The sequence below is a fragment of the Chlamydotis macqueenii genome, chromosome Z, assembly GCF_036417535.1.
Source record: "Chlamydotis macqueenii isolate bChlMac1 chromosome Z, bChlMac1.mat, whole genome shotgun sequence".
NCBI lineage: Eukaryota > Metazoa > Chordata > Aves > Otidiformes > Otididae > Chlamydotis > Chlamydotis macqueenii.
The window spans coordinates 55,100,196-55,123,879 of NC_141593.1; the positions used below are offsets into that span (position 1 = coordinate 55,100,196).

The 23,684-nt window shown below is 41.8% G+C and overlaps 2 protein-coding genes across 4 annotated transcripts in view; one reads left to right on the plus strand and one right to left on the minus strand.

Moving 5' to 3' along the window:
• Positions 1 to 241: 241 nt before the first annotated feature.
• On the plus strand, positions 242 to 15,452 carry RGMB (repulsive guidance molecule BMP co-receptor b). 2 transcript variants are annotated; one of them, XM_086770526.1, is made up of 3 exons: positions 242 to 597; positions 2,730 to 3,241; positions 10,846 to 15,452. In XM_086770526.1, the coding sequence occupies exons 1-3, from the start codon at positions 495 to 497 to the stop codon at positions 11,512 to 11,514; spliced, it is 1,284 nt and encodes a 427-aa protein (XP_086626652.1). In that variant the 5' UTR covers positions 242 to 494; the 3' UTR covers positions 11,515 to 15,452. The 2 variants fall into 2 exon arrangements, with proteins under 2 accessions (XP_086626652.1, XP_086626651.1); XM_086770525.1 differs by lacking the exon at positions 242 to 597 and having other exon boundaries at positions 2,220 to 3,241.
• A 5,649-nt stretch (positions 15,453 to 21,101) lies between these two features.
• CHD1 (chromodomain helicase DNA binding protein 1) overlaps positions 21,102 to 23,684 on the minus strand; it is a 54,986-nt gene continuing 52,403 nt past the window's right edge. For both annotated transcript variants that reach the window (XM_086770524.1, XM_086770523.1), the window contains 2 exons: positions 22,916 to 23,126; positions 21,102 to 22,709 (listed from right to left, as the gene is read on the minus strand). In XM_086770524.1, the coding sequence (XP_086626650.1) occupies positions 22,346 to 22,709; positions 22,916 to 23,126 (575 nt within the window). In that variant the 3' untranslated portion in view covers positions 21,102 to 22,345. The remainder of the gene's footprint in view (positions 22,710 to 22,915; positions 23,127 to 23,684) is intronic.

The window sequence follows — 23,684 nt, forward strand, 5'->3', positions numbered from 1 at the left end:
GCTGGAGGCCGCCAGCGGGCGCCGCCACGATTGGCCGCGAGCTTCTGAGTGACGTGCATGAGGGAGCTAGCGGGAGGGAGGGAGGAGGGGCTTCTCGCGCAGCTCCCCGCCGTCAGGCGCTGGCGACACACCCATACCGCTCGGGGGGCGGGGCTGCGGCCGCACCGACGGCACGTCGCGGGGCTTGTTGGACAAGCCGAACAGCCAATGGGAGGCGGCGGGCCGGGCCGGGCCGGGCGAGCGCAGTGGGCTCGGCAGCGCGGGGGCCTGCGGGCCGCCGCTACCACCGCCTGGTGGGGTGCTTCACCTTTGTGCTCGTCTCCTTCCGCCGCCATGCCGCGCCGCCTCGTGCCCGCCCCGCTGCGGCCCGGCGGCCTCCGCTCGTCGCCGCGCTGCTGAAGGACGAGGACGAGGACGAGGAGGAGGTTGCCCGCCCGCCGCCTCATGCCGCGGCCCCGTCCCCGCCGCCGGCCCGGGAACCTGCATGGACGGGCATGGGGAGAGCTGCGCCTTTCCGCGCCGCCGGGACTGGGCCGTGCCGCCCGTCGCTGGCTGCCCTCGGTCTCCTCGCCGCCCTGGGGCTGCTGCTGGGTTCAGGTACCGGGGCGGGCCAGGGGGCCGCGGGGCCAGGGTCCGGCAGCAGCCGCATCCGCGGGGCGGTGCAGCCGCCGCCTCGGCCTGGCCGCCGGGGTACCGGGGCGAGGGGAGGGCGTTGGCAGTGCTGGGTTGTGAGCAGCGGCTGCGTGGGCGCGGCCTCCCCCCGCCCTGGGCAGCCTGCGGGGGGCGGGAGCGAAGGCTGCAGCGGCGCGGGGAGCGACGGGAGCGGCGCCGGGCGGGGAGGGGCTGCTGCTGGTGCTTCTCCGAGGGGGTTTCTCCCTGGCGTGAGGTTTTTTGCGTTTTTATAGCTTTGGTGAGATAAATGATAAACTGAGAAACTTACTGCTTACTTATACTGTTCATAGTCACGCTTAGCTGAAGGTTAGAGAATTCCTCCTTCTACTCTGCATTGGCTTGGGATTTTGGCAGGAGATTCACATTAGCTACCCATCACGGACAAAACATGTTGCCCTTATGCAAGGGTTGGGTATTCAGAGTAAGTCACATGAGTCCTGACTCACAGGAGGGTCAGCTAAGGGGCAAGCAAAGCAGTTGCTGATATCCCCTCATCACTGTGTGAATTGCAGAAAACAGCTGTGTTTAAAAATGAAAGGTGCAACACTACTATTCAGGCAGTTTTCCACTCCTCGTGTCTCAGAAGTTTAGGAACATTTTAATTAGGCAGTTAAAATCAGACTAGATCTGTGCCTATTTTACTTTGAGAACATAAAAAACAAGTGGGGAATGTTGTAAAGAGGTATTTGAGGGGAGGGAAAAGACTATCTGTTAGATATATTGTATTTTCCTTTTTCCGCACTTGCGTATATCTTTGTAAGCATTTCTGTGGTGTTAAAAATCTGCTTTATGACAGTTTAAAATTACAGATTAATATATGCTCTGCTGAATTTTGAAGGTCATAAAAGGAACAAATAAGCACAGCATGTAGCTAGTTTTGGGTGACTGGACAGCTGTTGCATGAAGTCTCGCACGTATGCGTTATGAAGGTCCATTTTCTATTATGGCTGTTTTCGACTCTTTGAATGGGAGAAAAACAGATCTGTCCTTTGTTAGGATTCCATCCTAGTTTTAACTCCCGTGAAACATGTGGCTCTCTTTACTTTAGCGCAGCATTCTTCTTTGTTTGGTTTCTGCTTCTCATGAGTTCTTTTGTAAAAGTTACCTGCAGAAGACTGTTGTTAACCATGTCTCATGTTAACCGTGAGACTCTGGAAGGACTTCAGAGCGTGACTGAGAGCTGTGGAGCAGAGGACTGTAAAAACAGAGTTTGCTTGCTGGGATGGTAATTAGGCTTTCTTTGGAGAGATCAGGTGACCAGATAAGGTCTAACTGGTTTTTTCATGTAAACTGAACTATACACCTGTTGCATACATCTGTTAAGTACTTCAGGTTTTCCTGGGGAGATGGTTTCTTTGCCCGTTGTCATCTTATTGAATTACACTGTAAGAGGCACTGCTACTTTGGTATTTGATTCCTTAGCTGGCAACTTGCACTTCACGTAGCTGTGGATTTTCTCTCTCATTAGTCCCAGAAAGCAAGCAGTGAAGCTTTAGCTATGGCAGTGCCAGGGAAATTTATGGTCTGTGCACCTCCCTACCCTCCTTTGTCCCACCCTGCTTTCTAGAAGAGAAACTTTGATTTCTACTTCATTCAGTCTGGTTTTGTCTGAACGTATATTGCTTGCTGCCTTTACCACATCCTTCTGAGGGGCAGGATTCTGTTTAAAAGTTCAGTAAGTAGTGTAAAGCAGTGAAAGACTAAATGGAGACTTGCCAGTTGCGTAAGAGATTAACTTAAGCACAGAATTGCATCAGCACTTTGATATCTGGAAAGAAATGCTGGGCTCACGCTTGGCAGGAGTTTGTGCTCGTGATTTTCATCTAGACAATAGCGAGTGATGGATGAAGTCATGCATGGGTCACCTCAGCCTTTGAGATGGTCTGTATTGTTTTCTGCCTCCCAACCCCTTTTTTTCTATTATACAGTGTTTCCCCAGTGGATGAGCACTGTAAGTTGTCTTCAAGTTGTTTTCTACAGTACCTGTGGGTGTGGAATGGGGTATTGCAGTCTAAGAGGTTTGCTTGGTTTCTCTCTCACATCTCTCTTGTGCTTAGGTGACTGCCAGGTGCAAACGCCTTGTCAAATCCAGAAATGCACGACTGATTTTGTATCCTTAACTTCACATCTAAACTCGGCTCTTGAGAGCTTTGATTTGGAGTTCTGCAAGGCCCTGCGAGCGTACTCTGCCTGCACCTATCGCAACTCCAAAGTATGCCGTGGAAACCTAGACTACCATTCTGCAGTGCTTGGGATCAGCGACCTCATGAGCCAGAGAAACTGTTCCAAAGATGGACCTACATCCTCCACCAACCCTGAAGAGACCCATGATCCCTGCAATTACAGTGGTCACACGGAAGCCAGAGAACATCAGGGAGGAGAGAAGACTCCTCCTCCTACTTACCTATTTTGTGGCTTATTTGGTGATCCACATCTGAGGACTTTTAAGGATCATTTCCAGACATGCAAAGTGGAAGGTGCTTGGCCCCTCATAGACAATAACTACTTATCAGTGCAAGTGACCAACGTGCCTGTGGTCCCAGGGTCCAGCGCTACTGCTACAAATAAGGTATGGATTGTTCTTAAGCACTGTGCATGCATACAGAAGTAAAAGGCCAAGATAGCAGAGTTAGTCACTTAGCCCTTTCCAGGTAGGAAGTGTAGCAGCTTGACAGTCTTCCATGCAGTAGTCTAAGAAGGTAAAACTGTTAGTTTCTTCTTTTCTGAGAATCAAACAAAACTTAACAGATCCTTTTCTTCCTCTTTCTCCTCACTGCAAGAAAACCCTGTACATATCACCACAAAGCCTTTAAGGATATTAAATGTGATGCTTTAAAACAGTGATCAGATTGCAGCATCTGTGACTGCCTCTGCACTGGGTAGAAGTTCGAGGCAAGGAGAGAGTGTAAGTCCCTGCTTTTCGTCAATTCTCTAAATGGTATAGCTGTAACAGTAGAAAACGAAATAAAAAAAATGACTGGCACAACAAATGAGTTACCAAGATTCTGAGGGTTCAGAGCAGAGACAAGAAGGGGAACTGTGGAGAATTTAGAGGAGGTAGCAAAAAATTAACATTGATGCCGAATGGTCGTCAGAAGGTCTTAGTACTCTGGCCTTACTAAAGAAGGAGCAGCCTGAAAATTCTGCTGAGGGTGTTAGTCCCTGTTCAGACAGGCAAGACTTAAGATGACTCTCAGCCACTTTAGGTGGCTAGAGAAAGAATACATGCACTGGTATTGATAGCTTATGCTGTTTCCTTACCTTAAGAAAAGTACGTGTCTCTTTCTGCTGAAGGCAGATAGCAGGTGGGTCTGTAGGAAGAAAATGGGGCGGTATAAAGCATGAGCCTGGCTGGGATGTTCTTAGATTTACCTCCAGAGACAGGGGTGAAAACTGCTCTGCACTTTTGGGAGCATCTCTCTGTCAATAAAAGAAATTACTTGAACACACATTTGAAGCTGATGCTGTTGCATATCTCATTGCCTATTTGGAGTGAAATGGCCTTTTAAAATTGTGCTAGTGTAGCCATTGTTGTCAAGGTATGTCAGGCTGTGTGTACATGGTTTCAGGACCATGAGTACTGGAGAATTTTCGCTGTTTTGCTAAGCTCAGAAGAAGGGTTTTATTACTGGGATCAGGAGGTGCTGGTCACAGTAGGTTAGAGCTGTCCAGTAATGTTAATAGGTGAAAATCAGTCCTGCTGTTGCATTCCTGCTGGATTCTGAGGTACTGGCCAATGTATACTGGCTTGTATGAGTGAGGCAGATATTTGCATTTGCCAGAAGCCAGAGGTTGGACTGGTCCATCACTGAAATTCAGAATCACCTTTTCTTAACTTGTGCCTATTCCAAGAACAGTTTGCATCATGAATACGTTCTGAAGGAGTTTAAAATGAGGGAATGAGGCTAACCTGAATAAGCTTTGCAAAAGAGACTTAGGTCCCTTGAAATCTGCTCCAGTGGCTTTTTTAAAAGACTCTTGAGTACAAGAAAGTAAGTACAAGAAAAAGCTACATTTCATAATCTGCAGTAAGCTTTTATTCTCAGTTTTGCTAAAGACTTGCAGAATGTTCTTTATTTCCTTGTTCCTGGTAGTACTGGAGCAAAAAGTTGAGTCTTCTGGTGTACAAATTCTGTAGGTGACTAGGGTGTGATGGTAGTAGATGGGTGATGTTATCTTACCCTTTAGCCACATTCTGAAAGTGGTTGACTATGGTAGCATGTTATGCCAGAATATTTCTTCTCAAACAGGTAACCAAGAGGAGAATTTCCCGAGATAAATGTCTGCACATACTGAGGGAAAGTACATATTTTAAAGAGCACACCTTCTGTCTTTATTTATTCTCAATGCTTTTGTGGTTTTCATTGAGTTGCCATTCTGGAAAAAGTGATAATACGTTTTTCTCTTTTTATAATAGTGATTTAACATCCTTGCTGTTGGACGAGTACAGCTAAGTGTGCAGAAGCAATTAAATAAAATAAGATGTATGGTTTAGGATATTATAAATATTTCTAGTGCTAATACCTGTTACATATTGTACAGTCCCTGAGTTTTTTTTTTTCTTTGACAGGTAATCAAACTTACCCGCACGCCTCTTGGTAGGAAATGAAGTTTATTTGAATGTACAAGTAACTTAGAGATATTCAAACTTATCTTGCTAATGCATCGTCTTGATTCCTTTGTTTCTTTGTGGAGCAGACTGCTATAAAAGATACAGAAAAGCTGGGTATTGTAGAATGCATAAAATAGAGGGAGGAGGTGTTTATTTATTATGTGCTTTATTTGAAGGGGTACAAAGTCTTTATTGCCTTTCATTGCTGTGACAAGTATTCTGGATATCAGTAAGGTAGTTGTCCCTGAATAGCAAATGAGGCAGAAATACTTGGGCTTGCCTATGGAAAACTTTCCTTCTTGTTTGCAGTAACTGGAAACGGAGTTTTTCCTATCCAGTGTTTCATTGTGAATAGTTTAAGGGTGAGAGAGTGAATGGAAGGACAGAGAAGGAAAAAACACAGAGCTTTTACTGTAGTGGATTTACTGAGCGTAAGGCTTTGAATGTGGGAATTGGTGGTATTAGCAGGGTAGGGGAATGTTGGGTACAACTGTTATTTTTCCCAGAGTCAAAAGATTAAGTATCTCTTTTGCAGCATAGTTTATATTTTAACAAGAAGTTGTCAGACTGAACACTTGAGTACTTAGTCTCCGTTAAGTAATATTTACTGTTCAGTTGTTCTCCTAAGTAGAAGAATCAGATAACTGATCACGTATGATTAATTTTTTTCGTCTTTATGGACATCCTGCCTAAGGTAAAGATGAATTTGGCTTTATTTCTCAGAAGTAGTACATACTACTGTTTTTTGGAGGACATCACAAATCATGGAATCATAGAATCATTTAGGTTCAACAGTACCTTTAAGATCATCGAATCTGACTGTCAACCTAACACTACCAAGTCCCACTAAGCCTTGTCCCTAAGTGCCAAATCTGCCTGTCTTTTAAATACCTCAGGAGATGGTGACACAACCATCTGGACAGCCTGTTTCAATATTTCAATTTCAGTGAAGAAATTTTTCCTAATATCCAATCTAAACCTCTCCTGGTGCAACCTGAGGCCATTTCCTCTCATTCTGTCACTTGTTACTTGAGAGTAAAGACTGATACTCACCTCATTACAACCTTTCAGGTAGTTGTACACAGCCATAAGGTCTCCCCTCAGCCTCCTCTTCTCCAAACTAAACAACCTGTGTTCCCTCAGCCACTTGTCATAAGACTTGTTCTCCAGACACCTCACCACCTTCGTCACGCTTCTTTGGATGTGCTCCAGCACCTCTGTCCTTCTTGTAGTTAGGGGCCCAAAACTGAACACAGTGTTTGAGGTGCAGCCTCATCAGTGGCGAGTAACAAGGAATGATCGCTTCGCTACTCCTGCTGGCAACACTATTTCTGATATAACCCAGGATGCAGATCAAGACTCTGGCTCAACTTGGTGTCATCTCCAAACTTACTCAGAGTGTACTTGATCCCACTGTCAAAATCCCCGGGATGTTTTTGTTTCTTTTTAGTACTCTTAGTATAGTTGATGTTTGTATATTGTGTCTTCTGGTAAATCTCTGGAACAACCTTATTTTCATCTTTTAGGATTCCTCACTGCAGTAGTTTAAGAGCTCTGTATGTGTCCAGAGGACAAGGCTCACATACAGATACTTTCAAAAGAATTTTCTTCATCTGAAGATTCTGGCATTTGGATTTTTCTGTCCTAGGTATAGAAAGGGCAGCTAGTTTCTATTCTGTAAACAGTGATGCATGAGCTTTGTGGGGGCATTTTTACAACCCAGCCAGAGTGTAGAAAATGTTATAGGTACATGTACACTTATAACATGTTACATTTGTTTGAAATAACCTTTTTCACTATTTAGTGTTTTCTGTTACCTTGAGAAGTTAAACAGAGAAACCTTTGCAGTGAATTTTGCAACAATCTCTTGAGTATCCTGCAGTACCAGGGTGTGAGATTGAGGTAGGAGTGGGTGATAAGGGAAGAACCTCACAGAACTCTGGTTTTACTGATCTGGCCTATGGATTAGATGGATGTCATATGACAGAAAACACAGTATCCAAACCTAATGTCTTGAGTTACAGTGTTTAAATACGAGTGTGTTCTTGTTAAGTCTTAATGGTCTCTTAATTCTCTGGAGCATCTTGGCAAGGTGTGTGGAGGCCTTCATTCAGTTACTAGACATTCAGTGTGCCGTGTTGTTGTTGACATTGCCTTATGTCATAGTTCAGCCCCGATCGGGACCAGACTACGCAGTCTCTCTCTCACTCCCCCCACTCTCCGAGAGAACAGGGGGAGATGATATAAGAAAAACGGCTCAAGGTTTGAGATAAGGACAGGGAGAAAATCCTTAAAGTTACCATTCTGGGCAAAACAGGCTCGACTTGGGGAAAACCATTCATTTATTACTAAAAACAGCAGGATAATGAGACACAGAGAACAAGATAACCTCCCTCCACCCCTCCCTCTTCCCAAGCTTAACGTTATCTCTACTACCTTCCTTCCCGAGCAGCACAGGGGGCAAGGGGGAATGGGGGTTGCGGTCAGTTCATCACGCATTGTTTTACGCCGCTGCTTCATTGTCAGGGGAAGAACTCCTCACATTCTTGCCCTGCTCTGTTTTGGGGTCCCACCCGTACACCACAGTCCTTCATGAAACTGCTCCGGCATGGGTCATCTCTTCCTCGGGGTGCAGTCTCTCCAGAATGGCTGTCCCAGCTGGCCTTCCACGGGCCACAGCCTCCTTCAGGCATCCACCTCCCCCAGTACGGGGTCCTTCACGGGCTCCAAGTGGATCTCTGCTCCTCCGTGGACCTCCATGGGCTTCAGAGGGACAACCTGCTCCACCATAGTTATCACCACAGGCTGCAGGGGAATCTTGGCCAGGAGCCGCATTACTCCTCCCCCTCCTTCTTCACTGACCTTGGCATCTGCAGCCGTTCCTCTCACAAGAAAAGTTCTTCACAAGAGGCTGGCAGACGCCTCTCAGAATCTCTTCACATCATCCATCTCATCTCCTCTCCACTTCTTGCAGCCGGGCTGGGCCGAGTTGGGCCCAGTTGGCTGCCTGGCGAGAGGCCAGAGGGGGAGGCCTGCAAGGCCCATGAGGCTCGTGCCTCCCCCTCTGTGCCTCTGCCCCCGCTCGGCTTCTTCACATCTTCTCTTCTCTTTTTTTTTTTTTTTTTTTTTCTGTTTTCCCCTTCTTAAATACATTATCGCAGAGGCGTTATCATGGGACATTCTGCTACCAATTGGCTCGGCCTTGGCCAGCAGCGGGTCCGCCCTAGGCCTGGCCAAATCCACTGAACAAAGGGGAGCAACTTCTAGCAGTTTCCTACAGAAGCTGCCACCTTAGGCCCCCCCTCACTAAACAAAACCACAACACCTTAGTAGGGTGAAGGCTTCTGTTCTCCCTCTGTATCTGAAATTGTGTGCATTTCATTCTTGCAGAGGAGGGAGCTTTGGAGATAACAGTTTGGTGGCTGCTTGCTGTTAAATTTTGCCAGTTGCCTTGACTGTTCTCTTAAGTAGCCAGTTCTGTGATACACTAAAACGATTACCTTTTTTTGGCTCAGGATTTGCTCAGGTGCTGAGCAGACTTACAGCTTTACTTCTGTTGGAATGTAAATCATTCTTTCCTTGCAAAGCAGTGCATATGTACTCGAGGAAGTAAAAATGCTTCTTTGTCTGAACAGGCTGAGACAGAAGTCTGTTTCATTAAAACTGTTATATAAAATATAAGACGTGATTTACCGCATGAGGCTCTGGATTATATGCAGAAATACTAATCACTTGACAAGTCTCAGGTTTTTCTTCTCTGAGTTGCTGAGCTTACTTCACTAAGCATAGAATTGTGAGGGGGTCTTTACAGCAATAAGGACACTTCTGCATTTTCTGGATTTTGGGCATAGTCATTCAAGCTTAGCTGTGTACAGATGGTCTCAAGCTAGCTGTGTAACTGATTAGTGCAAAGAAAAACCACTGGAAAATTCCAGTCAGACAGCACCAGTGGGAACATATGAAATCAAAGTAGCACGTATTATCTGTGTGTGTGAGACAGACAGAAAGACTGACAGATGGTCAACCAGTTGTGACAAACCAAATGTTGAAAACTAATGTAATACCACTTAGGGTGTGTCTGCATACTCAGAAGAGGAATTGTTGCAATGGGAGGAGGGAGAAGGAAAGACTTTTGTCTTACACAACTGGTGTGGAGAGGTGAGGCTAATGAGGATTAGAGATTTTATTCAGATTGTCTGTAATCAGCTGTTTATGTAACCTCTAGCTCTTACTTCAAAGCAGAGGGGCGGGAGGCCACAGCTATTGTGCAGAAGTGTACTGGTTAACTGAAATTAGAATGTGGGCTTGCTACAGAGTAGATTTTAAGGAAAAACTACAATGTCAGACTGAAAGTGCCTTCTATTGTGTTTTGGAGTACTCTGAATCTTGTAGAAGGCTGCTTAAATCATACACTAAGTAATTTTAATGTAATCAGCAAATTGTGAAAATAATGAATAAAATACCTGTTCCTGGTGCAAAATTTCTTTTGACCTTTCCAAGAAGTCACTCCCATCTGAAACTGTAAGGAAAATAGAATACCTGTTTCTAATATTTACATGTGATTTCTCATTATACTTCTTATTTTAGGAAAAGCCACTAGACACTCCAAACTTGGTCTGCCAAGTAGCCTAGTTATTCCCTTAAATTAAGACTGGAGGACCTATTCTTTTTGTTATGGCTTATGCAAATAAGCCTAAAGGTTTAAAAGGCCAGTTGTAATCTTAAAAGAATGAGTAATTGTTTTATGCTCCTGGTTTCTGTGTTGGAAGTCACTCTTCAAAGGTACGTCTTCAAGTATCTTTCAGTCTTGCGTTGTTTCTCCATGGGCATGTTTTGTAGCAACAGTGAATTGGAAGTGTCAAATCTCCCAGTTCCTAGGACTAACGAATCCAGGAGCCCTAAGCAGTTATTTGACTAGTTGTTCTTCCTGGTCTTTCATCTCACTGCCTGTTGTGTTGATGGCTGATAAAGCAGTGAACACACCAGTGCTTTTAAAGTAGTCTCGGACAGCTAATCCTGGCAACACATCCAACAAGTGTACAGTGCCCTATCAAGGGTCAAACAGTCCATGCAGAAGGAGTGATGAGAATATTGTTAGTGGGCGAAGCGGGGTTCTCTTGTACCTTTCCGTGATTTCGCACAATCTCATTCTAGTTTGACCATAGTGGCACTGTGGGAGTTACTTGGCACTTATTCTCTGTGACTGCAAGATGTATTCCAAAGTGATGAGAAACCATCAGGCAGCAAGGAGTTGTGATGCTTAGTTAAATATAAAGCCTTTTGCTTTCCTGACCCTTGTGGCTATTGCCACATGCTAATAGTCTTGCTTCTGGGCCAACCTAAGAACAAATTTAACAATTGCCACCTGGTAAAATATTGCTTTAAGCACACCTACAGACTGTTTTATTTCAGGCACAAGTTGGAGACGACTGTCAAGCTCTGAGCTAGTGGACAGTCCCAGATATGTTCAGCTGCAAAATGGACAAGGGATCAAAATATTTCTTTTTTTTTTTTTTTTTTTCCCCCCCACTAACTTGCCTTTTTTTTTCCATCCCCCTCAGATAACTATTATCTTTAAATCATACCAAGACTGTACAGATCAGAAAGTATATCAAGCAGTGACTGATGACTTGCCAGCGGCTTTTGTTGATGGTACAACAAGCGGCGGTGATGGGAACACCAAGAGCTTGCAAATTGTGGAGAAAGTCAGTGGCAAATACGTTGAAATGCGTGCCAGGTACATTGGGACCACAGTGTATATACGCCAGCTTGGGCACTACTTAACATTGGCCATTCGCATGCCTCAGGAGTTGGTCATGGCCTACGAGGAGAGTCAGGATCTGCAGCTATGCGTGAACGGTTGCCCTTCAAGTGAGCGTATTGACGACAGTGGCCACTTACCATTGCCTGTGATGGGGCAGCTGCTCCCTCAGGGTGGTGCTGCTCATTCTTGGTCAGTGTACACACTGGAAACTGCCACCACTAAATGTCATGAGAAGATGCTGGTGAAAGACATCTATTTTTACTCATGTGTGTTTGACCTACTCACCACTGGTGATGCGAACTTCACGGCTGCTGCTCAGAGTGCCTTGCAGGATGTGGAGGCACTGCACCCCAGAAAAGAGCACTGGCGTATCTTTCCCAGCAGTGGAGATGGTGGTGTGGGCAAGGGTAGCGAATTCTTTGTCGGTCCTGGACTTGTGTGCTTGATCCTTGTTGTGTTTTTGTAGGCTTTTTGTCTGTAACAAAGTTTTTAAATACATATTGTCGTAATATATGGATTAAAGATGAGTATATATGTATATACCATGTATATGAAGGGATGTTTTGTCTTGGGACACCCACTAGATTGTACATATTGTGTTAACTGCTTTATTGTATGTTTGATGTAGTATTCTTTGTATCTATTTGTTTTGCAGTTGGTGAAATATTTTATAATGTCCCTGCATTGGGACGTGATAGAAAGCACTTTATTTTTTATATATTAAATATTTATGTGTGTATTTGAGTAACTATGTATTATACATATAAACATGTGCATACTATACTCAGTGCTCCCTCGAATTGTGAATTGGTTTAACAAAATTTTAAACTGGATTAATTTGTGGGGTTTTTTTTCTGTCATTTCTGTTACTCTAGAGACAGCACGTCTCTTGTCCTGTGATGACATTTGTGATTTGCTGCGCTCACTAGGTTAAATCATCAAGAATGGAATTGTATTCTATCAAACAAATGGCCATCCCACTTTTTGGAGGGAGAGAGCAAAGTGCTTCCCATTAGTTCAGATGACCATCTTGCATAACACAAATTACAGAACCTTCTTTGTAATTCTAACACTTCCTAGTTTCATGGTATGAGCTTCCAAAAGAAGAATAAGGAATGCATTGGTGTGAGACTTACATACCTTTACAGAACCAGTAGAAAGATCACTTCAAAATATATTAACGGTCTAGTTGTATAAGACATAACGTAACTGTTGCAGCTGCCTCTAACCTGGAGGGTTAAGTCATTCTCCAAGATGGACTGGAGAAATCACAAGCCTGAATTCTGTCCCTTGCTTAGGTGCTAATTCTGTCTATACATTCAGAAGGAGGAGGGGAGTGAGGACGCAGGCTCTGACTGCTTTTACTGAGGAGCTAGGAGAAGAATGATTTGGTGGCCTGAAGGCTGGCTTTACTCAGTACCTTAATCTGCTGCAGAAAGTGGAAGCTTTAATGCATGCCACAGTAAACCCAGCTCCAAGATGGGCTTATTTCAGTCTTAAAGCTGTTCATCTGAGACTGGACTGATACACTGGAAGTGCTAGCTGAATGAGACTCAAACAGCGCTTCCTTTTGTTAAGCAAGCTTGAGATAGTGTTTACCTTGGTGGAGGGGATAGAGGTTATTCATGGAATGAAAGCTAGTTTTTAGGAAGGCTTTTTGGGCTAGTTGCCTGGTAAGGACAGCAGTAGTCTTCTCAAAGAAACTGATTAATTCCCTGTATGGATGGGTAACTGCACACAGGTGGGACTCTGGGATTACTTGAGATGAAACCAGTTAGAACCAAGTTAAGGCCAAAGGTAAAAATTTATTTTGGACTAGACTACTGGCGGCTTGTTCTGGCTATGCTGTCTGATGGTGCTGTTTCAGATGAGTTAGACTTGTGGGTTTATGATGTGTCTGACAATGCGACTTCTGCGGTTCCACCTGATGGTGACAGGCTTCTGCCTATTTTGTGTGGCTGAACTTTCTCATCAGTGCTCTGAATTTAAAGTTCCCCTGGCTGAAAGCTGATGGATGAACCTAGTGCTTCTTGCAGTGGTGCACATACTTACTACAGACAGGCATCATATTCTAATTTCCTCTGACCCTGGATCCTGGATGTGTACACATATACATGCTGTATATATGTATACTCGCATTGAGGTGTGAGCCTCTCAGATAAATAATTTCAGAAATTTAATTCTACTGAAGAGTTTTCCATTTTCCTGTTCCTGCTGTGGGATTTATTGAGAAAGTGTTATTTGCACATGTTCATTCTTGAAGTCTGCCATTGCCAAGAGAACTTTAGTTAATGCCAGATGTGGATATTTTGAAGCTAGTGAATTGTCTTTAGGGAGAACCTGAGCTTAGAAGGAACACTTTTTTTTTCCACAGGCACTCCAAATGGCTGTCTTTTAGAAGGCTACAGGTATTTTTTTTTCATGCTTGGAAACCCCACAATGTGTCACTCTTTGCAAAACCTTTTAGATGTGGTTCATGAATATACCAGTAAGATTATGTTTGTGTAAAAGAGTGCTGTGCAGTGTGTAAATACTTTAAATTATTACGCTAGAAGAATAAAATTTTCTACCCTGCAGAGGAATGTCTGTAATGTGATGTTAGTGACCCCTGGTGGGGTGCAGAGAAATTGGGGATGTGGGCCACCTAAGGGGCAGACAATCTGTAAACAAAGCCCAAATTTGTTTCCTAGCTATCACTTGTACTGGAATGTGCTGAGTACAATTGTTACACTTCCTTGCAGGTGCTTGTTTCTCCTCTGCTGAATAGGCTGTGTTGTGAAATGTGTGCCCAGCAGCTGCAAACCAGGACAGTTTATTGAGGAGATAGTGTATGGGAAACGAACAGCCGGAACCTTCCTCTCAGGATCCCACTTGCACAGTTCTTTTGCAATGTTTGCGTAGGTATTTAGAAGAGCTTTAACACAGTGATCTGATATTGCTGCATCTATCTTGAGAGGTGTTATGAAAATCCTCTTCAAAAGTTACTGGAGAACTCTCAGACCAGAAACATTGGAAGAGAAAATTTCTTGCTGTAAAACTGAAGAAGATATTGAAGCATTGAAAGAATAAATTCTATAGAAGAGTCCATGAGATTACAGAACTTTGTATAACAAGGTGATCTGCTAAGTAAACGTGGGAGCTGTAATATTTCAGCTGCCGGGCTTGTGAAGGTAAACTGAAAGTGACAAAACATAAAACGAGCTGTGTCAGATACATACCCCGAAAGACTGACCTAATAAACAGGTTGAGTGGTGTTTTGTTAAGCATGTCGTACAGGTAGAATTTGAGGTGTGTGGGTAATAATCTTCTGTGGTAGATGCCTCATTGAAATGTTTTGTGGAAATGACTGTAGAATGCGGAAGGAGCTTTAAATATATCTATGTATAGTGTGTACAAAGATGGCCATCATACCTGTAAGACCTTACTTTCGAAGGTGTTGATCTGCCACAAGCTCTGCAGAAGGCAATATAGCATCATCATCAGTGTTTTACTGCAACAACTAGTAAGCTATTGCTGATGCTGTCTGTTGGCCTTCGTCTTTAAAAAGTTGGCTGATGCCTTGGTTATTAGTGGCTTATTCAAAAGGTTATTTTAAGTATCTTCTAGAGCGTTTCTAACTAGAGTATTTCCTAATCCTATGCTAACAGCAACTGAGGATAGTTCTCTGTAGTTGTGGAGTCTGACAGCTTCCCTGGGAAGCATGCCACAGAACTGAGAAGAGAACTGGGTGCTTAATCCTTATTTTTTTTTATGTACGTACGGCTCCTGAACAAAGGGTATTACAAAACGAAATACTATGCTTAACTGACTGTCAAACCAAAAATTCTTTTTTTCTCTCTTCCTGGAAAACCTTACAGGAAGAGTAATCTGCATAGAGCACCTGTTAAGTGGAACACAACCTGAGAATGCAGAATCTGAGAACAACTTGGCTTTTGTTCTTGTTGTCAAGTTAGGGCCCTTCAGTAGTGCATTTCCTTTCAAACTGCTGCTGTACTGCCAGAAAATAGGACACCAACTATTTACAGTCTCTTAACTTAGCATTATGGCTACCGTGCATTTGTTCTGTGGGTTTTGAGGATGTGAAAGTGACAGTTTACTTATATACACTGAGGTGGAGCAAGCAACGTTGCAAGCTTTGTGCTGCCTGATGAGGATTTCATTAGTGGACATGCTTAGAAAAAAAGCCGTGGCTTGTGGCTTTCTGCCCTTTTGACAGACTCATAGCACATTTTCAAATGTTGCATTCATTTTCTTCATGTAAATATAGCTGGTGTGTTTTACACTGACATTTTCATGCTTTGGGTTATTTTAATTCCCATCTGTGTCTTGACTGATATAAACTGTATTCCTTTCTGTCTTTCCTTATTCCAGTTATTAAAGACTGCTATCTGTACAATGCCTAGACATGACTAGTAATGACTCCTTTTTTTTTTTTTAGAAGCTATTCTTTATTGTTGTTTACAAGGTAAGCATTCTCTATGTTGTTCTGCTAGTTCTCTCCATCTATATTCAAAACAAACAAGGATTATGTGGGTCAATGTTGTTCATTAGAATTTAACTATTCTTATTATTTAACTTGTTTTGGATAGCCAGAGATCAAGTACAGGTATGCAGGTAAATTTATCGCGATGCTGATGTAAAACAGTTCTGTCAGATCTGATTCAGAATTCTTTTAGTTTGATTGTGTTTGTAAATTACACTTCATTGAAATTAAAAGCTGCTGATTAGTAAATCATCTCTGAACGGTAAGATTGATTACAAACTTCAGATACATGCAGGGGTATGTATCAGAACTGATAACTAGATATAAAAAGGACTTAATGTCTCATATGTGGAGTGCCAATAATTTTTATTTATAGGAATTGTTTTCATGATTACTGCAGTTCTAAGGCGTAATTTCCTCTTCTTTTCTACACCATAACAGCAGAAGAATAATCAATATTATTCGTGTCGTGGATTCTAGTGTGTGCTGAGGGCTAGGTCTGCAAAAGATTTGGCATGTCTAGTTGGTGTGTGAAGTGTTTAAATCCAAAATTGAGATACACTTTAAAGCCTTCTCATCTTGAACCCAGGCTTTTCCTCAGGATCTCTACCTCACTCTTCTTAATCTAGTAAAGTCCTTCAAGGAACCTGTATTTTTGTTGCTGAGCAGAGAAGAAAAATACAGTCTTGAGGGGTTTACGTGCACCCTAGCCAGATTCATATCTTGTTCATTTACATGGTTTACTTGCAGGACTTTTTTGGCAGGTACCTGAAATATAATTAACCACCCTTCTTTAAAACAGAAAACTACCTCTCACATTAACAACTCCTTTGCAGACAGTACCAAAAAGAGATGCAGCGGTTGGTTGCAGACAAAAGAAGTGACAGGCATTTAAGGCTATGGACTTCTAACAGTTTTACTATGGATGCTGAGTGCCATGGAAGGTGTGTGTGTTGCTCCGTCATTGACTATATTTCACAGTTCCAAGATTCACAAGACATAGCACTTAATTATGACACTTGTTTCATAGATAGTTTCACAGAATATATTCCTAAGTATCTCAGAAACTTCTAAATAAGATTAAATTAAGCTTCCCTTAAGAGAATGCTGATTTGATACACTCGCAAAAATCAGAGCTTTGAAGTTCTCTTTGCAACTTTTTGACTGTAGTATTTAATCCACCATTGAACTACTATGATGGTCTGCAGAACCGTCAAAAACAGGGCTATCGCAACATTAAGCAGCATCTGTATTAAGCCTCTGTGCTCTGGAGTGTTGTGTCAGCACATGTTTCACAGAATCCTAGATATGTTACATGAGTAACTTTTCCCTGGGATGTCTTCCTTTGCTGTTATCTGAAAACTCTCTTGGCTGATTTTGGGGAAGAGCAGTCTGCCTGGGTTTCCAAAATCCTCACCAAAATCAGACCTCAAGCTTTGATCTTACAAGGATGCACAGGCTTTGCTAACTGCAACAGCCAGTGGAGAGTAAAGGTGGGTGTTGGCTAGCAATAAAACAGCACACTTCCAAAAAATTCAGCTGTGGAGAGGCTGTAGGCTACATGCATGAGTGCGCTGAGTTGGAGACCCTGGAGAAAACAAATTAATTAGAGGATGCAGTTAAGGGTGTTGGTAGAAAGCTGGAACAGGGTCGGCAAGATGGCTGCAGAAGCGGAGCAATGGTGAAGGGGAGAGGAAAGCTTCGAGAAGACTCTCCTTACTTGTCTCTGGGGCAGGTTGACAAAAATGCAGAGTGAGGAACACTGAGGGTGAAGCTGTGGGGTGGGAATTTGGGCTGGGAAAATCAGGGGCATCAGTAGCAGGCCAGGCTTGGATACTTCAGCTTTGAACAATAGGGGTCAGAGGGATTGGCAGTACCCAGGGGCACCGTCTCCCCAGTGATCACTTGGCTGACACACAAGAAGTACAGGCTCATCTGACTCCCCTTCCCCACAAAGTATGTTCAGGCACCCCATATGCAGCTGCAAGGCTGTCATCCTTCCAGCAATGCCCTCCTTTTTGTTGGCAAACATGGTGCCTCTAACTATACAAGATCAACTGCAGTGATGCCCAGCTCTCACGATTACACCAATTTGCTGAAGTTTAGGGGTAATATCTGTGACAGGAAGACGTAAATAGAAAAATATTTATATGGCTTTAGTCAGTAGTGCTTATGGTCACTGGCTTTCACTTACACAAAAAGGCAATATGTTCTATTAAAAGTTTGCAAATCAATTCCAGAATAGAGCTGGTACAGCTACATTGATTTTGTCAGTAAGAACACGTCCATGCTGTGGTTTGCCAACCAGATCTGGTCCATGACCCATCCTTTGAATACTTCTTCACCAGAGGCCCTTCAAATGTGGCCCAAGACTGACCTGTGAAATGTATGCCTTGTTCTGGCAGTCTGTGGCCTGCTGCCCTTTTCTCAAAGTGCTGCAAGGTGCCTTGTGGCCACGCAGTGGGAGGCAAATTCATCATTTTGTCCTCTTTATAGCCAATCATGTGACAGATAATATCTGCTGCCAAAACACTTTAGGTGGGTCAGGTGAAACAGACCACCACTGCCTGACTATTGATACATCCACGATATGCACAAGAGAGATCTCCCATGTTAATCCCATAATGGAAGAGAGGTCCAGATGCAAAGGAACTCCCACGTGTGGCCACGTTACTTGCTGTGGCCAAAGGCTGTGAGTCACTTGTTATAGGAGGATTAAAGAGTTAATCAAGGTTCAGAAAGCAGCTACCTCACATATGATTCATATGTATTATTGTAGACCATTGCATAGCTGTTAGTCGTTATAGCTAGAATAGAAGAAATACTGTAATGAACCAAGCTTGGACTAAGTAGTTTCAGGTTACAATGAGATCTCAAGTGTTGACTAAATACAGAACTGTAATTAATCACTTTGAAGTTTCTTCATAAAATCCAGATAGGACTTAAGTATCTCAAAGGATTGTTGCTCACTTTACTTCCTGTGAATGTAAGGTTCATGAAGACATTCAAAAACAAATTTGAAATACAGTCTTGATAATCCACAATAAACGCATGCAAATTTTCTGTATTTATCAGTTTATGTAAATAATGAAGTTTTAGAGTAAACTGAAAATTATGCACTGGACCACGACTTACCACTTTTCTGTAAAACAACACCCCCTTCAATTTTTTCTACAATATATATCAAAGAATATAACAAGTACCTGAGATTTTTTTTTAAATATTCTGCTGCTATATTTTAAGTGGGAATTCTATTGATATAAATTAAAAGCCTAATGCTGACTCAGCTTTAGAGTGTAAAACAAAGCAAGCAGCTCACACCATAGGTTTATGAAGATGCCACAAAGAATTTTAAAAGCAGAATTCTTTTCTTTGTATGTTAGGCTTAGAAATATTTTTCTTTTCAACGGCAACAAATAGCAATTCTTACTTTTGAATGCAAATTAACATCATAATTAAACATCATTATTTACCCCAAAGCAATTTTTCACTTGTTAGAAGTTTTGAAAATAATAAAAAAAAGGTAATTACCAGTACATTGGTAGGGCTAGGAGGTTGGAAAATACATACTAGAAACATTATTTGGTTTAGTGTTGATCATATCCAAAGGAAGATCTTCCACTGACCCCTACAGAGCGAGAATATAAGGATAAGTGGACCAGAATGTGCTCCCCATTACTCTTTCATTCTCAGCTTGTGTCTTACAAAGAATAATTGGACTACAGAGAAAAATGAAAAGAATAAGAAACAAGTAACAAATTCCATGCAGCTCTTCTTCTGTCTGCTCCTAGCAGTGTCTCACGCAATTGTATTTCTTAGCTACTGCTTCTGGAGCATTTCACAAAAAAAAGCTTCAGCATAAAATTTTAAGAACAAAGCTTATATTTCATGTGCAACAGCACTACGTATCTGTCCCAGCCTAACTCAGTAAAACAAACCTTGATCAGTACAAGGTGTTACCTTGTACCAGCTGTTACCTATTTTAAGTCTTGACTACACTCTAATAGAAGCATCATGTTTCTCCAGACACTACCATCTTTTTGTAGTTGGTGCTTGAATCCTTTGCAAGTCCTGTTCTTGATCGTAGTGAAAGGTTCCCAGAAACCAGGAGCAGTCTGAGTGCCACTCAGACACCAGAACATCTGCACTGAAGATCAAAATGGGGAAGACACAGTAACTGTGAGCTGGTAGATGAGGATCCCAACAGAGCAGCTGATAAACTAATGGCAACTGATCAGAGCATGCATTTATCTTTCCTTAAATCTAACAGCAGCAATACATTTTTTAACATGCTTTTTCAAACTGACCAACAATCTGCTCTTTTTAAATATTAGTGGGAATGGTAGACTAGAAATACATAATAGGATTAAGATGAAAATCTTAGACTTCCATGCATGGTAGATGAAACACATGAGCCTTTATCAACAGCCATACAAGTTCTTTTGCAGTCACCAGAATTCTTGACTTCCCCAAACCTCTTACAGACAGGCAACATTAGTATCTGATGGATGCTTTGGAACTGGACACACTCCTTGAAGACTTTTCATTACAAATGAATGGAAGGATTAAATCTGCATGTATGGAAAATAAATTATAAATGGCTTATTTGCAGAAGATAGAGGATTCTCCCACATAGACCGTAACAGTCAGCTTCTTAAGCAGTGGAAGCTATCTCCACCATTAAACTTTATACTTGAGACTTGACTGAAACCAGGGGGGGAGGAAATTTAAACTGTTGCAAATATGATTTGTCAATGTGTAAATATGATTGGATGAAAGTTAATACAGCCTAAGTAAACTAATTGCCAAAGATCCTAATCATCAAAGCCACCAGATAAGTATTTTCTGTCTTGCTTATTTCAGAGAGACCTGAAGATGCCTTTAACAAAAATGGATGCAGACTAATCATGTAACGTTAGACATGCTCCGCCACAATGCCATAATACACCTACACTGATGGTGAATAACACTTGGTCGGACTGCTCTCTCTATGCTCTGTTGATGGACTTATGCACTACCCAAGCAGCTAAGAATCAGTCAGCAGCTGGAGATGCTTCAACTTCTAGATTTTCACCACCAGAAGCAGAAGATGCATGACACACGTGCCCAACCTTATCAGACACCACTCCGCTGCCTAAAAACTGCTTCAGTAATTGAGCTCAAGAGCAAAACAACTCAAAACCCTCCAGATCCTGGGAAGATGAAGAGTTAAGAAATGAAGCAGCATTAATTGAGTCTCAGCCTACATTAAATAAGCTTAAAATTTAATGTGCAGCAACTATGCCTACAGTAAGATCCTAACAGATACTCTGTGGACAGATTTTAGTTCTATATTAATGCTTTCATATAAACCTGTTTAATTGGAAAAAATGCTCAACATTGCAGGAGCAGAGAAAAACTAGAGCAATGGATATAGCTCCAACCTCATGACGCCAGGCTACATCTCTTCCCTAATTATCACATTGCTTATTAAAATTTAGTACTTAAAAGTTTAATGTTGTTATGGGTAAATCTGAGAAAAAGTAACGCTGTAGAGAAAAACACAGCAGAAAACTACAAGAGCCCACATATCCTTTTAGTTTAAATTTAATTTGTCCAATAGAAGTTATCTATGTACAATCAGTGTGCATTGTAACAATCCTGTCAATAAAGTAATTAAAATCTTCTAAAATATAAACTGGCTGCATAGACATTTGACATTATTGCCCATGTTGAAGAGGGAACACAAAATGGATTTACAATAAGTTTTGGCTGATGTGGATTCTGAAGTGTTTAGATATTTAATACTCCTTCTTTAAAACCAATGCACCTGAAAAATTTTCCAGAGCATAGTTTAGCTGGATATTTCTTACTATTTCATTACAAATAATCACAACACTGACAGTTTAACAGGAAGAAAAAAAAACAACCCACAAACAAAAAAAAAACCCCAAAATGCAAAACATATCTCTAAAGTATCCAATAAAAAAGGAGAACTAAATGGAATAAAATGTTCCCTTTCCCCATTTTTTTACGTTCTGAACAATGATTCCATCAAGGTATTTAATTAAAACAGGTAAGTACACTGATTTTGTTTCATACTTGTGACAAGAAGGCCTGAGTTGGTGGGGAAAGGAACAGTCAGAAAAAGCCTAAGAGGGAAAAAAGCTCATTTAATTAATTTACAATAATTTACAGCCATTTGTTTGTGCATTTTGTTTTGTTTTTTTTTATTATTGTTTGTTTGTTTGTTTTGTAAAAATGCATTATAACTGATCACAAACAGCAGAAATCCTGACTATTTTACAGTTATAGGTACAGAATTTAAATATTCAAGCTTGTGATGAAAAGCGGCAAGGTGGTCGCAGTGTACAATGTAAACAAGTAGCTTTGGAAAGTGAACAAAGTCCTTGAGAGTTCCTTACTAAGAAACAAAAGAAAATAAACTCCTTATTCCTTCCTGAAATATGAGCACAGGTCAGTAAAAGTTCATTTACAAACATAACTTAAAATGTGTTCAGCCTAAAACCACTTTGACATGAACAGTTTTATAGTAAGATCCAGGCTGAAAGGGGCAGTGTTGAGGTCCCTGTAAAAGTAAACATCTTCCATTTCTTAAAAAAGAGTGCCACAACATTTGCAGCAGAGTGCAGCATAAACTTTAAATACAAAAATATTTTTCTTCTGTTGGGATAATAGACCTTGCATCCTGGAAAGAAGTAACAATACTGCTACTGATAGAATATCCAGTCTGTATCTTTCAAGTCACGTAAGGCAATTACTGTGTTAGTTTACTGAATATGGCTAAAAGAAAGTCCAGAAATGTCAGTCTTTGTTATGTTTTCCGGCTACTCCATGTATGTTCAGGTGTACTTTTGTGATCTGATGAGTGTTCAAATGGAGATCTGTGTCCTAGAGGAGATCTTGAACCATAAGGAGACCTCTGATCTAGTGGTGACCTTGGGCCACTACCCGAAGCTCTGTGGTCCATTTGCCAGTCTGAGTGGTACCTATAATCTCTAGAAGATTTGTGATGGCTGTACTCTGAAGTGGAACGGTGATCTGAATGTATCCTGTGGTCTGAATGAGAACGGTGGTCTGAATGAGCCCGGCTGTCTTTTAAACTTCCTTCCAGGTTTGACCTGTGGTCTCTGCTCCTGTAGTCATCTAACTTCCTATGTTTACTATCACTGTAGTATCTAAAAAATATAAATTATTTGTATTAGTGTTACTGAACACGGATTAAGAATCACAATTAATGTCAAATCAACAGAATTGCATTGAAGAGATATCATCTTTGCAATTTTGTGTTACTCAAAAAAGATGTTTTGGTGCTTGCTGCAAGCATACTACAAAAACAGGAAGGGACTTCTGAAAGGATATAAAAATTGCTGAGGAAACGCACCTGCTGTCTTGTTTGTAGTGATCCCAGTCTCTGTGATCTTTTCCATTGCTGAAAGCGGAGTAGGGCCTTTTCCTAGAGTCATTTTTCTTGTAAGTATCTCCCTGATGCCTGTCTTTATGATGATCGTGGTATTGTGAAAAATGTCTATCAGAAGAGTAACTGTCTCTGCTACTGTCATCATGGTTTGTATTCTCCTTCAGTCTTTCCACATCTGTTTAATAAAGCAGAGGTTAAAAGGAAGTCTCAAAGTCTTTTCTTCATCTAATTCAAACAGCACTTCTACCTGTCAGATGTAAAGCTGTATGCAAGTGACATTATAATCTGACAGAAACAAGATCTAAACAGTTGAAAGACAATGCATTCATGTGAGTGAACTGAAAGAAACCCAGAAGTAAGAGAAAAGCAAACTAGAGTGTAGATGTGTATAACTCAGGAACCAAACTTTTCAACCTCTCCATTCAGTCTGTGAAGCAAAGTGTGGTCCAAATGAACTGTGAGTGGAGGTGCCTTTAGCAGAGCAATTTTAAACAGAATGATAGCAAGTTCCTCTCTAAGAAGGAACAGCCTTAGCATGAGTTCTAAGGACACACCTTGTTAATGAAAGCCTTTCAGTGGTAATTCCTAAAATACAGTATGTTGATTTTAAGTCCATGAAAATATACTCAAACTGTTACATAACACAAGATAAAAGCAAGTATTATAAGAAGGCACATGTGGAAGCATAGGAAAATCAGTGTCAACAACAACAGATAGCCCATGTAACTAATTA